This window comes from Dermacentor albipictus, chromosome 1 (assembly GCF_038994185.2).
Source record: "Dermacentor albipictus isolate Rhodes 1998 colony chromosome 1, USDA_Dalb.pri_finalv2, whole genome shotgun sequence".
Taxonomy (NCBI): Eukaryota; Metazoa; Arthropoda; class Arachnida; order Ixodida; family Ixodidae; genus Dermacentor; species Dermacentor albipictus.
Window position 1 is genome coordinate 312,860,461 of NC_091821.1, and position 15,932 is coordinate 312,876,392.

General features: G+C 45.7%; 1 protein-coding gene across 5 annotated transcripts in view; it reads right to left on the reverse strand.

Moving 5' to 3' along the window:
- LOC135904930 (mediator of RNA polymerase II transcription subunit 12-like protein) overlaps window positions 1-15,932 on the reverse strand; it is a 210,016-nt gene that overhangs the window by 91,609 nt on the left and 102,475 nt on the right. For all 5 annotated transcript variants that reach the window (XR_010565259.2, XR_011511295.1, XM_065435944.2 and 2 more), the window contains exons 30-31: window positions 1,864-2,037; window positions 365-497 (exon numbers count right to left, since the gene is read on the reverse strand). Coding sequence is in view for 3 of the 5 variants with exons in the window: in XM_065435944.2 (XP_065292016.2) it covers window positions 365-497; window positions 1,864-2,037 (307 nt within the window). In the remaining 2 variants the exon portion in view is untranslated. The remainder of the gene's footprint in view (window positions 1-364; window positions 498-1,863; window positions 2,038-15,932) is intronic.

The following is a 15,932-nucleotide window of genomic DNA, read 5'->3' on the forward strand; positions in this document are numbered from 1 at the left end:
TTGTGACAAAAAAATATGTCAACTCTTGTACGTTCGACGCGGTTTTGGAGAAGCAAATCAGTAAGTTCCAGCTTTTCACGGTCTCTGGAAGCTGTCTCAGACGTGTGAAGACCTTGGATAAGATTTCGATAGGCATACTTTCAATTTCAAATTATCCATATGTTCAACTAGTTTGCGATGCCCTTTGACTCTCATATATCCGAAATCGATTGTACAAGCATTTTTGCATTCAACCCCCACCACTACGCTGCCACCGCGGCTGCGAATTGCACCGGCAACCTCATTCTCCCCAGCACAGTGCCACAGCCACCGAGCCGCCATGATGTGTAAGAAAGACAAACAAAGCCACTTTTGGCCCACTCACGTCCTTGCAGATGTGCACACACTGTGTGAGCTGCGACTGGAGCGAGTTGAGCAGGCCTTCCCGCTGCTCGTCCTGGCCCTTGAGGCACATGAGCACCAGCGAGAGGAATGGCTGATGGCTCAGCAGGGATGCACTGCAGTTACGACAAGCATTCCATCTCAGTTATTCAACTGTACCAGATTCCAAGCTTTACTTCAACTCTAGGATAACAGATACACATCCGTGTTGGTTCAACAACCTGCTTCAACTCCAGATACCCCCTGGAGCACTAAAGCTGCGGGGCTGAAATTCAGAGAACAATAAAGAAATTTGAGAAGCTAAGGAGCATGCATCAATGAGCAATGGCACAGAAAATGATAACCACAATGTTCAGGAACAGGAAAACGGCAGAACGGAATAAACAGCAAACAGGTGTAGCTGATATTCTAATTGAAGAAGTGGAGCTGGGAAGGTCATGTGATAAGCAGAGCAGGTCAGGCAAGGCAGTTGAGCATCATAGCATCAGGACAGGCAAGGCAGTTGAGGATAGCAGAGGAAGGATATCTGCAAGCACAAGATGTAGTTGGCTGCCACAAGACAGGGTTAAATGTAACATTTAAATCTCTGGAAGAGGCTGTCATTCTGCAGTGGACATAAGAACAAGAGGATGATCATAATGAGCACACACTGTGAGGGTTAGCTGATTGATGCCCCAGCAGTAAGCAAAGCAAAAAATTTTCTTTGGTGTTAATCTTTCACCTGGTAAAAAGCGCATAGACATCATAGACATAGCAGTGCCGTATAGTCTGGATTATAAGTCACAACTTTGCATTAGTCGTCAACCAGCCATGCTCGCACGGAAGGATGGCGCTGACAGCACTCATCAGCCTGCCGTCCTTCTCGGCTCACCCTTGAATGCTTTCACTCCCACCTAAAACATACAGTGCATGGGGTGCGATGGGATCTTATCGTACATGGACTTCCCATGGAACATGACACTGCTCTGCTTGCACTGTCGCTGTCAGTCAAGCAGCGCGAAATTCAAGAGGTGCGTTTGCAAGCAGCTGCATGTAACTATTTGACCATCTGTGTGTGCAGAGTCTCAATTTTTTTGTCTCAGTATTCCTTCACAGCGGCAGTGAAATTTTGTTATATTGAAATTGTGCGTAAACACACTTATACTGAGGTTCAAAATACATGTGTTCTTTTTTTTTTACAAGAAGTTATAAAAGCTTAAATAAATTTTTGTATAGAGAATTTTGTTATATTGAAATTCTTTATAATGAGGTTTAACTGTATTGAACAAAGTTAGCTGATTAGCTTGAGGGACAATGACGTTAGAGTGAATGACATGAGTGTCACTCTCCTGTCCTCGCCTCTTGTATTGTTCTCAACAAGGTTCACACAATTATGCCCACTTCATGAAAATATACTATGCCGTTTTTTACCACCCCCTTACTTGAGAATAAATGACTGAAAGGAAATAACGCTGTGAAGAGAAGTGCATTGTCAGGACTTACCTTCTCTGAACCTGCTTGTCTTTGTCCTTGCTTTTAGAAGAGGAGGAGGAAGCAATGCAAGCCCAGCTGCCACTCTCCAAAACTTGTCCGGCAGCCCTCAAGACCTTGCCCTGAACTGCAGCAGGCAGCTTGGCTATTAGCGGAGCCACAAACCAGATGCGGTCATTTTCTTGTCTGTGGTGAGAAAAACCCCAAGGCAACACAAAATTGGAAAATTTGAAGTGTAAAAGACTACCAAGCATTAGTCTACAACTTTAGCCTCCACAAAAGTGCCAAAAACGGGTTCTTATATGCTGCATTGAACAATCCCAGTGAAGTAAAACTAGAGGAAGAATAATAGCAGTAGAAATGTCCTTGTGGAAACGACCCTACAACTACACCTCAAAAATGGAATTGGAAGAAACTGCAGTGGCCACTAGACAAAGTAGGAGATTTATTAAACAAAGAAGTTGCTCTCCTCTTTCAAACAATTCTGGCAGACTTGGTACTTGGAGATCAGAAATACATCAGAGCTTTCAAGGCTTGTTAAGGCCCCCCTTAATATTATCACAGTACTCCTCGCATGAACTGCCAAGTGAGAACAATTATTTATGGGGTTTGAAGGGACGTGAGTTCTAAAACTAATTTTGATAATTTTGGTATGAATTGAATGATATTTAATACTATGGTTCAGTTCTTTCTGCTGATTGCAAGTATTCAATTAGATTTTGTATATCTGCATGAGAACAAAAGATACAAGGTTTTTAATACAGAAATTCATCAATTTCTTACGAGACTTTTCAAAAACTTCACTTTGTCAAAGGCAAGAGCAAAGTGTATGGCCAGAATGCCAGAGAGTCCCTCTAGCCCATCATGCTAAATGTATTGTTCTCAGTGCACTTATAATGTGAAAAAACAGATGTCAAGTTGATTGCAATATTTTTGTTTATTTTCATTCATAGTTCATGGCAATTAGAATTTGGCAGACAACTTTAGAAACAAGTAAATAGCATAACCAGCTAGATCCATTCAATGCGAATATATTGTTACCAAACTTCTTGCTGGTACTTAGAAAGAACATACAAAAATGCTCTGTAAGGCAATATGTGATGTCCAAAAAAATGAAACCGAGAAAAACGAACCTGAACTTTTAGTTTACTGTAACTTTTATTGGCCTAGCAATATAGCAATATGAATTGCATCACCATGTAGCCCTGTCCTTCAGCAACAAATTCATGACATATATGTGGCCACTGTGCAAAAGTAACAATGAAGTATTTGTTGCAACATCATGCACGACCATCGAAAGCAATGCAAGAAGGCTAGCACCACCCACTTCACATTTCTTCTTTAGATTCTTGTTGAACAGGAGACACAAATTGGCATCTCTGTGCAAATAAGGTTGCACAGAGTTCATGGCCACAACAAAATACCATTATTACTCAAATTTAGGCCGGCACCCGAATGTCCGAAGCCAGAAAAAAAAAAACTTACCTCAAATGTAGGCCTAACAAAAAAATAAAATAAAGGACAGTGTTCATAAAATGAAAACAGCATTTATTTAATATGAGCATGCCAAGCTCACTCTACGTCATCATCACTGCTAGCCTGGTCCCTATCTTCCATACCGCTGTCATGTCCTCATTGCGGCACATGCGTAAAGCATCTCCCGTTGCCCCCTCCAACGACAGACATATTTCTCAGCGATGCTGAAGTCCCACTCAGCTTGAACGTTTGACAATGCCTCTGCGCTAGGCACAACTTTTTGTCTGAAAGCGGCATTATAGTGGCATCGCCTGTTTGGTGCCATTATGATAACACCATGCGCCATGCCTATACGACACAGGTCAAAATTGCGACATTGCTCGTTTACTTCAGTTGGCTACTCACGCAGCTAGTAGCGGCTGAGAAACTGACTTTTCTTGATGGCGCTAGCTATGCACCATATTTATCATTTTTAATTAAAAACTAGTGCGCTTTTTTTTTAATCTTCAAATCGAAGTCAACCCTAGTGTTTGGTATATGATTATTTGAAAATAACTGTCGGCCTAGTTCAAATAAATATGGTATGTCCTTTGCACAAAGTTTGTGGCTGCAACAATATATTCGGATCAAATCCCAGTGGTGCCAGCCACATTTCAATGCAGGCGAAATGCAAAAAGTTCATGTACTTGTGTTGTAGTGCACGCCAGGTGGTCAAAATTAATCCATATTCATATTGTACCGCCACATTGGAAGAGCATGGAAGAGGCAGAAGAAGCGGCGCAAGGATTTTAGGTGATCGGCTGTTTCGGACCGCCCCATGTCTATTCTACCCATTTCACTGTAAATAGATCCATTGTACATCCATAAAAAGTGGTTGAAGTGCTGGGTACTGTACGCCCTGGACGCCCTGTACAACCCAGTCCCACAGGATCTTCGAAAGAGCACATGCCTGGCTGGACTACCACAAGAGCCCACAAGCATGGCCAATGCCCGCGCAGGCCGGTCAACGAGCACCATCGAAGAAGGCATCGTTCAAGCCAGCCAGTGACCAAGGCAGCCTAGCTACTGGACATCGTAACCATACATACCCTCAGGTAAAACAGATGAAGACGTGGATGACGGGCTGAGACACTATGAAAGAGTAAGCCAGCATAACGGGTGGAGTACATCAGCGCAGTTTGTGAGCGTTGCATTTTTTCTCGTCGGTACCACTCTACTTTGGTTTGACAATCATGAACGTGTGCTAACCACTTGGGAAACTTTTGTCCAGGAATTGAAAGCCTGTTTTGGCGACTCGAATTCCAAAAAGAAGAAAGCGGAACACACGCTTCTGCGCAGAGCCCAATCGCCTGGTGAAACGTGTGCGACGTATATTGAAGAATTATTTAAGCTATGCGAAATTGTAAACGTGAATATGCTGGATGAAGACAAAGTAGGACATCTGTTAAAGGGCATCACTGAAGACATCTACAATTTATTAATAACGAAAGAAAACCTGAACACTCCTTCCGAATTCAGGCAGCAATGTCGCGCATTCGAAGCTCTAAAGACCTGAAGGAGCTTACCGAAGTTCGGGCACTTAGACATCACCACAGTTGCAAGTATGGACGTCGCTGTTTGCTATGACATCGCCCCGATCCGTGCGTCAAGTGGTTCGAGATGAGCTAGCAGGACTTCAGGGAGTAGGCACTGGTTATCAATGCATGTTTGACGAGTGCATTCCCGTACCACCATCCTGGTTGCGAGAACATCGCATCTAGCGCAGACCGCCTTCTGAAGATCCACACTTAAATAACACGAGCTTTCGGTCTCTCCCGGCAAATCTCAGTCACTGCCAGGTCTCACCACTCCGTCGTGACACTACAGACTACTACCCAACACCATGACATGTTCCGGCGGAATACCTGATGCCACGACATGCTCCTGCGGAATCATGCACGGCACCACGCGTACCTGCTCCATCTAGTTTCAACCGCGACCTACCTGTCTGCTACACCTGCAGTTCCCGAGGACGTATTGCATGCTTTTGTCAGCGCCGCCCACAGCGAGCACTATGTTTTTCGGTGTACACAGCTTGTGTGCACGAAGACGTGCCCATGCCATTTGAAGTCCATCCTCTGCGGTAACAGTGGTCGTACCAACCGCGCGATGAGTCGCCTGTCTCCGAGCACAACCTTACACCACCGCCAACCCAACTGGTTGTTCGCCATCCCCGAGCCATTGTCGGTCGCCTTCCCCGCCGCAGCTGGGAAATTACCTGGTGCAGCCGATGGAGGTGTGGTTGTGGGACTGTAAGACTCATCAATTCCTCCGTCTGTTGTTATGCTTAGGAACAAGGTGTGTGTGTGTATAGACGGTGTAAATACTACGGCTCTTGTCGATACGGGTGCCGCTATTTCTATTATGAGCCTTCGCTTCAAAGATGGCTTAGGACAGAAAGTTATGTTCACATGGGATCGCAAAGAAACTTTTCGTGGAGTTGGAGATGAAATGTTGCGCCCTGTTGGTGTTTGTTCAGCTTTGGTGGCGATCGGAGGACACCGTTTTAGAACCGAATTGACTGTATTGGTCCACGCAACTCATGATGTTATTTTAGGCATAGATTTCCTATGTGAATGCAGCATGTGGGATTCTCACACCCATGCTCTTGGGACAAAGAAACGACAACACAGTAGTGCAAACAGTCACAAGGGCATTCATTGCACCTTTCATAGATCAATGCCTGCAGCCGAGTTACTATCCACAAAACATGCCGATGGGCGCGCGGAAGTCCGACTCACCTAGGATCTAGGAAGTCCGACTCACCGCGACCGGATAGCGAACGAATATGTTCGCCCGATGCTGGATCCCAACGCCTGGTCGTTCGCGTGTACAGTCACGCCAACGGTGGCGCGTTCGAAGGCGGCCACGCGACACAGCCTCGCAGAAACATGGGTCGGCGCGCGCGGGGGACGTCCTCGCTGTTAGCTGATCCGCCGTGAAAGAGACAGCCTGTTCTCCCCTACGCCTCCAAGTAACCCTGCCGTGAGGTGGCGTTAGCAGCGCAACACTCGCGCCATCTCTCGCACTGTGCCCCAACTACATCGACCGCCGCGGGCATCACGCAGGCCACGCGGCGAAGCCGGATTACAGGAGACGCGCCATGAGGGAAAAACATATCAGGGGACGCGCGAGAGTCGCGCATCCCCACAAGCGCTACACTTGACTGCGGGACTGGAGAGATGTTACTAAGGAACACATTGCCAATCGTCATACTTGATTTGCAGACCGATCAAGCCGACGTGTTTTCAATGTCTCAAGATGCGTTTCTGCCGAGTCAGACAGCCATGTTTGTTCCCGTGAGTTATTCACATGTCCGGAGGGGATTATGCAGTGCTCTTGTCGAGCCAGATCATAACAACGCGATTAAGAAGAATGTGTTGGTCCCTCAATCTATTGTGCAAGCCAACGATGGGTGCGCTTTCTTGTGCACAGTGAATGCTACAACGGAGTCTGTTACCCTGCCAGTTGGACTTAAATGGGCAACATTTGGGCAACAAGCCAGAATTGATGTACGGACAGCTGCAGCGTCTTCAGATATCAATCGACCGCTGCCCAACTATGCAGATCACTTGCAACGTATGATAAACAAGACGTGTCGTCTTCCAACAGGACATACTTCAACAAGTTTTTGCCTGCTACACGTCAGTATTTGATTTCACTCAATGCGAGTGTTCTCGGATGTTGCCGGAATTTTGCATGCACCACCGCATCAACACAGGGCAAGCGACTCCAATTCATCAGAAACCGTATACCGTGTCTCCCACGGAAAGAAAAGTGGATCACCGAACAGGCCGACGAAATGCTGCAGAAAGGAGTTATTCAGGAGTCTTGCAGAGTCCTTGGGCAGCTCCTGTTATACTAGTGAAAAAGAAAGACAATTCGTGGAGATTTTGTGTGGATTACTGCTGCCTGAATTCCATCACAAAGACGTGTATCCCTTACCAAGCATTGACGATGCTGTTGACTGCCTTCACTCTGCCTCATACTTTTCGTCGGTTGACTTCCGGTCCGGGTACTGGCAGATACCGATGCACCCGTCTGACATAGAAAAGACAGCTTTTGTTACGCCTGATGGACTCAGACTTTAACGCCATCATGTTTGGCTTAAGTTATGCCCCAGCAACCTTCGAGCGATTTATGGTCATCATCCTCCAGGTTCTGAAACGGGATATCTGTATGTGTTATTTAGATGACGTGATTATTTTCAGCCGAACTTTCCACGAGCACAACCAGCGACTCGGCGTTGTTTTGAACTGTATCCAACAGGCCGGCCTCATTTTAATCTCTAAAAAGTGTCCTTTCTGTGTGCATCAAGCCCTTGTGATGGGATATCTCATCGACAAGGAGGGTATACGGCCAGATCCCCAAAAGAGTTTTCCTGTTCGCAACTTCAAGCAGCCGAAGATGTGAAAGACTTCAGAAGTTTCCTGGGCCTTTGTTCTTATTAAACAATTCGCCCAGCTTGTTTCTCCACTGACTGACGTACTCAGCAACGATACTCCCTACATATGGTCTGCTCAGTGTGAGTGCTTGCCAGCAGCTGAAGTTCTTGCTCACCTCTGGGCCACTTCTCTGCCATTTCGATCCGGAGGCGTTCATAGAAATGCATACTGATGCAAGTGGTGTGAGTGTTGGTGCTGTGGTCTTCCAGTTTCATGACAGACGACAACACGTCGTTACGTATGCAAGTCGTACTTTGACGAAAGCAGAGAGCAATTATACAGTCATGAAACTGGAATGTCTTGCTGTTATTTTCGCCATCCACAAGTTCAGATCTTATTTGTATGGCCACCATTTTATTTTTATGACCGCCATTTATTTTCTAGCTCGTTGGACCGCGTGACCCAGCTGGGCGGTTGGCTCGGTGGGCCTTGCATCTTCAAAAATAAGACTATTTCATTGCTTATAAGAGCGGTCGGTGCCCCACAGATGCCGACTGCTTATCTCGTCTTCCGTCTCAGAGCAAGGGTACTGATGATGATGATTTCTACTACTAATTAACTACAATCTCATCAGACTTTCCTGACTTAGCCCTCTTCAAGAACGAACAAGAGCGTGACCATTCACTAAAGCCGATTATTAATGCGACCCACAGATCTGAACAGGCTACACCATTTGTGATTCATGATGGTCTGCTTTACCACAAGAATTATTCAAACAATGGCGCTCCACTGCCGCTCATCGTCCCAAAATGTTTGCGCCTTGCTGAACTTCGGGTCATGCACGACGACCTTACATCCGGTCACCTTGCATTTGCTCGAACGCCCCACCGCCTCTGACAACGTTTCTATTGGCCTCGATCGTGGAAGACAACCATGCAGCATGTCCCCAGCTGTGATGTCTGCCAATGCCATAAGCAACCGACAACAGCTCCTGCAGGAACCCTGCAACCGGTTAGACCACTCACTTCACCTTTTGAAAAAGTGGGCATAGATTTACTCCGTCCCTTCCCCAAGCCTTCCACTGGCTGCTGCTGCATAATCATGTACATGCATTAGTTGACACATTGTACTGAAACAGTGGCACTTGTCTAAGCTACAGCATTTGATGTTTCGGGGTTTCTTCTGCATTCGATTATCCTCCGCCACGGAGCTCCTCATGTGGTGATAAGTGATCGTGGCCGGCAGTTCGCCACTCACATCGTGGAAGAGTTGCTACACCTTTGCGAAACTCAATATCGCCATTCCATGCCTTACCATCTGCACCAATTGTACCCTGGTCAACATGCTTTCAAAGTTTGTCTCATCAAATCATAAGAACTGGGATGCCGTATTACTGTTCATCACATATGCCTTCAATACAGCCAAACATGAAGTCACAGGATACGCACCTTTCTTTCCGTACTACGCTCGCCATCCTCAAAGTTTTCTCAACACCATACTTCCTTTTTCATCTAGTGACAATGCTTCTGTCGTGCAGATATTGTGTTGTGCCGAAAAAGCACGTCGGCTTGCCCGGCTCAGAACCCTAACATCATACTTCCTTTTTCATCTAACGACGATGCTTCTGTCGAGCAGATATTGTGTTCTGCCGAAAAAGCACGTCGACTTGCCCGGCTCAGAACCCTAACATCATACTTCCTTTTTCATCTAGCGACGATGCTCCTGTCGTGCAGATATTGTGTTGTGCCGAAAAAGCACGTCGACTTGTCCGGCTCAGAACCCTGTCGTCCGTGTTCATGCTAAGGCTCACTAGGACGCACAACGTCTGCCCATCAGATTCGCCATTGGTGACTTCGTGTGGCATTGGACACCGGTTCAGAAAAGGGGACTTAGTCAAAAGCTTCTCTCGAAGTATTCAGGCCTGTTCGTCATTCTCAAAGTGAAGTGACCTATGTCATCACTAAAGTGACAGCTGATAACCGCCGTTCACGCAAGAGACAAGTTGTGCATGTCGCACGATTGAAGCCATACCATCAACGCGCACTCTGACTCGCTCGGTGAGACTTGCGGCATGAGGGTTTTGGGTGATCGGCTGTTTTGGACCGCCCCGCGTCTTCTCTACCCTTTTCACTGTAAATAAATCCATTCTACATCCGTAACAATATCATGGTTCTGGCACGTAAAATCCCGAATTCAAATTAACAAAAACTATCTTTTGCACATTCACACAATTGTGCATTCAGCACAGGTCACACCTACACATATATTAGCCCAGGACTGTAGGCAGAGTCTGTTGCTGGCTTGTACCTCTTTGCAAGTTTGCTTGTCACAGCATTTCTGTTTGTGTGATCCTTATTGGACACGTGAAACCTCTGATGATCCTTTTCCAAGGCTTCAGCGTACCATTTGCATGTGCCACAGGTGGAGCACTCCAGCAAAAGCTTCACTAATTTTCCCGGGAAAGCAGTAGAGGCCATAGTAGAGACCAGGCCTGCTCTCTTGGAGCAGTATCTTCCCTCATGCCAGGCTTTTCGCATGCTACTCCCCGTAACTTTGCAAAGGCATTCTTTAATTGTCCCCTTTGAGTTCAATAAATGCCCTTCTGCAAAAGTCACAGGCCTGCACGGCACACCCAGGACAGTCACAGCATAAGCTGGAGGAACGGTTCTAAGGAGCTCCATTTGCGGCACCATACACCACAGGGTCTACACGGCAAAGTCTCTTCGTCTCGTTTTCTTGAGAACAATCTGCACAGTACGCCTGATGTCGACGGCGAGCTGCGGCTTGTCCTGCTCTCGGTACAGTGGTCTGCAGAGCCCGATGTTGCCTAATTGAAGCCGCGCGTGTAGCTCTACGATTTGCTTCTTCAGCAGCGGTTCGCACCATGCGAGTAAGCACCATAACGTGTACCGAAGTGTAAATGCAGGTATCCAGACTACGTGGCACACATATCTCTTGACCCGTGGCACGATATATTGCTGTTGATGATGAAGATGATAATGATGGTTGGTTGCCATCCCCTCTGAAATGCGATGGTGACAAATAGTCACATAGCCTGCTTGAGTTTACCAGGTCCAGTTAAATGCAGCATGGAACTGCTATATGCAACTGCTACATGTCGGGATGTCTGAAGGAATATAACAGAACTACAATGCAAAGTTTGTACATATCGACGTTAAGCAATGCACATGTCAAATGGCACGATACAATGGTAGTGATGATGGTTTAATGACATTTCCTTAGAAACAGGACTGTGAAAAACAGCCACTTAGCCTGCTTGAATTCATCTGGTATTACATTAAGATTTATACACCTCTATCATTTTTTTTCTTCCTCAAACCTTCTTTAACTGCCTTGTACCACTACCTGTGCATCTGCTACATGGCATTCTACCTGGTGTAATAATATGCAACTGCAATTCAAAAGGTGCACATATCGATGCGAGGCGGCACACATGTGACATCGCGTGTCTCCTCATGTGCTAGGACACGTTTATAGGAGATTTTTCCACTGTATGCTAGCAAGCACTGGTGTGGCTCAGTGGTAGAGTAGCTGATTCCCACGCAGCAGGCTCAGGTTCAATCCCAGCGGGAACTGAATATTTTTTCATTTTCTCATTCCCGGTGATAGCTGCGTTGGACACTAGACACTGGTGGCGGCGGTAGAAGTGGACACCATAGCCACCCGAAACGGCTGTTGGAATGGGTCCATAACAGCTTACACTGTAAACATGCGCAAAAAACAGTAGGCGGGAGCCATGGAGCAAGCTAAATGGAAGCAAAGGAGGCACGTTCAACATACCTTTAGACACACCGTTATTATAACCTCAGGTGATCTCCAGAGGCCTCCACTTGCTGGTTACATGTGCCCTCCTCAAGCAGTACTTGCAAAAATATCTAATCTATCGTTGCAACAACAGAAGCAACCAGCAACGAAAAAAGCGCCCTGCAACTTATACAACAACAGTCAGAGCTTTGTCCAGAGCCCATACTCCTCGGTGGGGTCCGTTGAAAGCATCACCACTTCCTTGCCGCACCCAGGATACAGCATGAGTCCAAGAAACTCTTGTACAGCACAATGCGTTGGCGGGCTAGTTGGTGCGAATCCATGAATACTTTGTTTAGCGCAAAACGACAGAGACAAGAAAGACGACAGCACAAGGCGCTACTCTCAACTGACATCATTTTATTGCATCACTCCTTTATAGACCGCTCAAACTAGAGGAACAAGCGCAGTGAGCACCATGTGGTGGAGCCACCAACATCCGATCCCAAGAGCGCACTCATGCGACAGAATCCAAAAAACCAAATTCAGCGCTGTACAAGGTTAAGGAAGGCACACTAATGCACTGTGACCCCAATGACTGAATGAAAAATGCTTCCGATAACTCTCGGGCGGTGGTGTCACGGCTCATCTTCAAAATCGTGGTATCACGAAACAGGGGTTTGCACTTGCATGTTTTACAATGCAGAGCCAAATTGGAACCTGTGCCTGTTGGTATGGATCGCTCATGTTCTCTAAGGCGCTCGTTAACACAGCGGCCTGACTGCCCTACATACACTTTGCCACATGACAAGGGAATCTTATAAACCACACCGACGCTGCAATCTACAAACTTCACGTGGTTCTTTTCACAAACAGGTTTTTTACTTGTTTTAGAAATACGGTTGCACAACATTGACAGTTTCTGAGGAGCGGAAAACACTATCGGAATTTGGTATCTAGTGGCGACATTCTTTAGATTGTGAGCCACTCTGTGGCAATACGGCACAACTTCAGGCCTCTTCTTTTGTGTGATGCAGTTACTTTTGTGCCGCTTCCCTTTCAGTTTTTGAAGCAAAACCTCCGAGACTGACGTCACCACCACACTTGGGTAACCAGCAGCCTGCAGCCTATTTAACTGTGCAATGAAACTCATGTTCGCAGAGTGATGACAAGATTTCTTTAAGGAAGATTCTAAACACATCAAAGCAATAGCGCGTTTCACAGTCTTTGAGTGCACAGACGCGTAAGGTAAAAGACCCTTACGTGCACGTGGCGAGTACATCCAACAGGCGTGGCCTGTTTGTAAGGATAGCTGCAAATCTAAAAACTGGAGTTTACCGTCCCTAGATAGCTCATGTGTGAAAGTTAAACCTTTGCCATTGTCATTGAACATAGTTAAAATATCAGCTACCGTCACGGAGCATTCGTTGTTAGTCTGTTTTATCACAACAAGAAAATCGTCAACATATCTAAAAATCTGAACCGAGTCATTGTTTAAGGCACTCTTAAGAGCGCGGTCGACAAACGATAAAAAAATATTACAAAGAGCAGGCGCCACACATGAACCAATACACACACCATTTTTCTGGATAAAAAGGTTATTTTGGAACTGGATAAAAGTTGCACTTAAATAAAATTCAAGAAGGGACATGAAACTTTCCGAAGATAACCCGGTCGCATTGCGAAAATCTACCTCGCCGCTTTCTTCGATGCACGTCATCACACTGCGAAATAGCTCATCATGTGGTATCGAATAGTACAGATCTTCGACGTCAACAGAAAAAATGTCGGTTACTGAATGGTTGTCTTCCAGAAAGGAAACAACATCGAAAGAGTCCTTTATGCCATAAGGATCGTCAATAGTTAAATGTTTCAACTGCTTTTGCAAAAAGCGGCTAACCAAAACCTGCCAACAGTTGTTTTCACTGACTATTGTACGGAAAGGCACATCCGGTTTGTGCGTTTTCGCAGTGAAAAAAACCTCTAGAGCAAGCACCTTACATTGTTTTACATCTTTCACAATCTTGGTGAGGCCTATATTTTCCAACAAAGAAATGGCTTTGCGTTTTACCTTCTGAGCTTTCTCATTTGCCAGAATGAAGTTCTTGTTGACAGCCTCAATGGCTTTCTTTATCTTTCTTTATCTTTCAATGAACTTCGGCTGCTACTGAGTGACAAAGAGGGCGGTTTTGTGATAGCTCCGTCTGCGGTCTTCAACAAGAAAGCCATTGAGGCTGTCAACAAGAACTTCATTCTGGCAAATGAGAAAGCTCAGAAGGTAAAACGCAAAGCCATTTCTTTGTTGGAAAATATAGGCCTCACCAAGATTGTGAAAGATGTAAAACAATGTAAGGTGCTTGCTCTAGAGGTTTTTTTCACTGCGAAAACGCACAAACCGGATGTGCCTTTCCGTACAATAGTCAGTGAAAACAACTGTTGGCAGGTTTTGGTTAGCCGCTTTTTGCAAAAGCAGTTGAAACATTTAACTATTGACGATCCTTATGGCATAAAGGACTCTTTCGATGTTGTTTCCTTTCTGGAAGACAACCATTCAGTAACCGACATTTTTTCTGTTGACGTCGAAGATCTGTACTATTCGATACCACATGATGAGCTATTTCGCAGTGTGATGACGTGCATCGAAGAAAGCGGCGAGGTAGATTTTCGCAATGCGACCGGGTTATCTTCGGAAAGTTTCATGTCCCTTCTTGAATTTTATTTAAGTGCAACTTTTATCCAGTTCCAAAATAACCTTTTTATCCAGAAAAATGGTGTGTGTATTGGTTCATGTGTGGCGCCTGCTCTTTGTAATATTTTTTTATCGTTTGTCGACCGCGCTCTTAAGAGTGCCTTAAACAATGACTCGGTTCAGATTTTTAGATATGTTGACGATTTTCTTGTTGTGATAAAACAGACTAACAACGAATGCTCCGTGACGGTAGCTGATATTTTAACTATGTTCAATGACAATGGCAAAGGTTTAACTTTCACACATGAGCTATCTAGGGACGGTAAACTCCAGTTTTTAGATTTGCAGCTATCCTTACAAACAGGCCACGCCTGTTGGATGTACTCGCCACGTGCACGTAAGGGTCTTTTACCTTACGCGTCTGCGCACTCAAAGACTGTGAAACGCGCTATTGCTTTGATGTGTTTAGAATCTTCCTTAAAGAAATCTTGTCATCACTCTGCGAACATGAGTTTCATTGCACAGTTAAATAGGCTGCAGGCTGCTGGTTACCCAAGTGTGGTGGTGACGTCAGTCTCGGAGGTTTTGCTTCAAAAACTGAAAGGGAAGCGGCACAAAAGTAACTGCATCACACAAAAGAAGAGGCCTGAAGTTGTGCCGTATTGCCACAGAGTGGCTCACAATCTAAAGAATGTCGCCACTAGATACCAAATTCCGATAGTGTTTTCCGCTCCTCAGAAACTGTCAATGTTGTGCAACCGTATTTCTAAAACAAGTAAAAAACCTGTTTGTGAAAAGAACCACGTGAAGTTTGTAGATTGCAGCGTCGGTGTGGTTTATAAGATTCCCTTGTCATGTGGCAAAGTGTATGTAGGGCAGTCAGGCCGCTGTGTTAACGAGCGCCTTAGAGAACATGAGCGATCCATACCAACAGGCACAGGTTCCAATTTGGCTCTGCATTGTAAAACATGCAAGTGCAAACCCCTGTTTCGTGATACCACGATTTTGAAGATGAGCCGTGACACCACCGCCCGAGAGTTATCGGAAGCATTTTTCATTCAGTCATTGGGGTCACAGTGCATTAGTGTGCCTTCCTTAACCTTGTACAGCGCTGAATTTGGTTTTTTGGATTCTGTCGCATGAGTGCGCTCTTGGGATCGGATGTTGGTGGCTCCACCACATGGTGCTCACTGCGCTTGTTCCTCTAGTTTGAGCGGTCTATAAAGGAGTGACGCAATAAAATGATGTCAGTTGAGAGTAGCGCCTTGTCCTGTCGTCTTTCTTGTCTCTGTCGTTTTGCGCTAAACAAAGTATTCATAAACTCTTGTACAACGAATAAATCCACAATTGCAAATTTAATTTCGCTGTCGTTGACGTCCTTTTTTGTGTTGAAAGCAGGCACGTTTTCGTGTTACGGGCGATTGCTGTGCGCTTGCTACTTTCTTCAGTCGTGAAGAAAATGGTGTCTGCACAATCTGTGCTAACACGTAAGGCGTGGGCGGACAAAATGCTGGCGCTATACATGTCGAGTTGCAACTTGGAACTTGATCTGGCGGAATCTCCAGGCAGATGAGCATCTGGCACCTACGGGAGCACGGCAGGCCTAGCCGCCTTTCATCGCACATTCCATGGCCGCTCTCATGTCTTGCCAAATGCTTGACACGTAGTAACCTTGAAACAACTATCTCCAGTCAATTTGGGCAGCGAGAAAGACACCTTATCAAAAG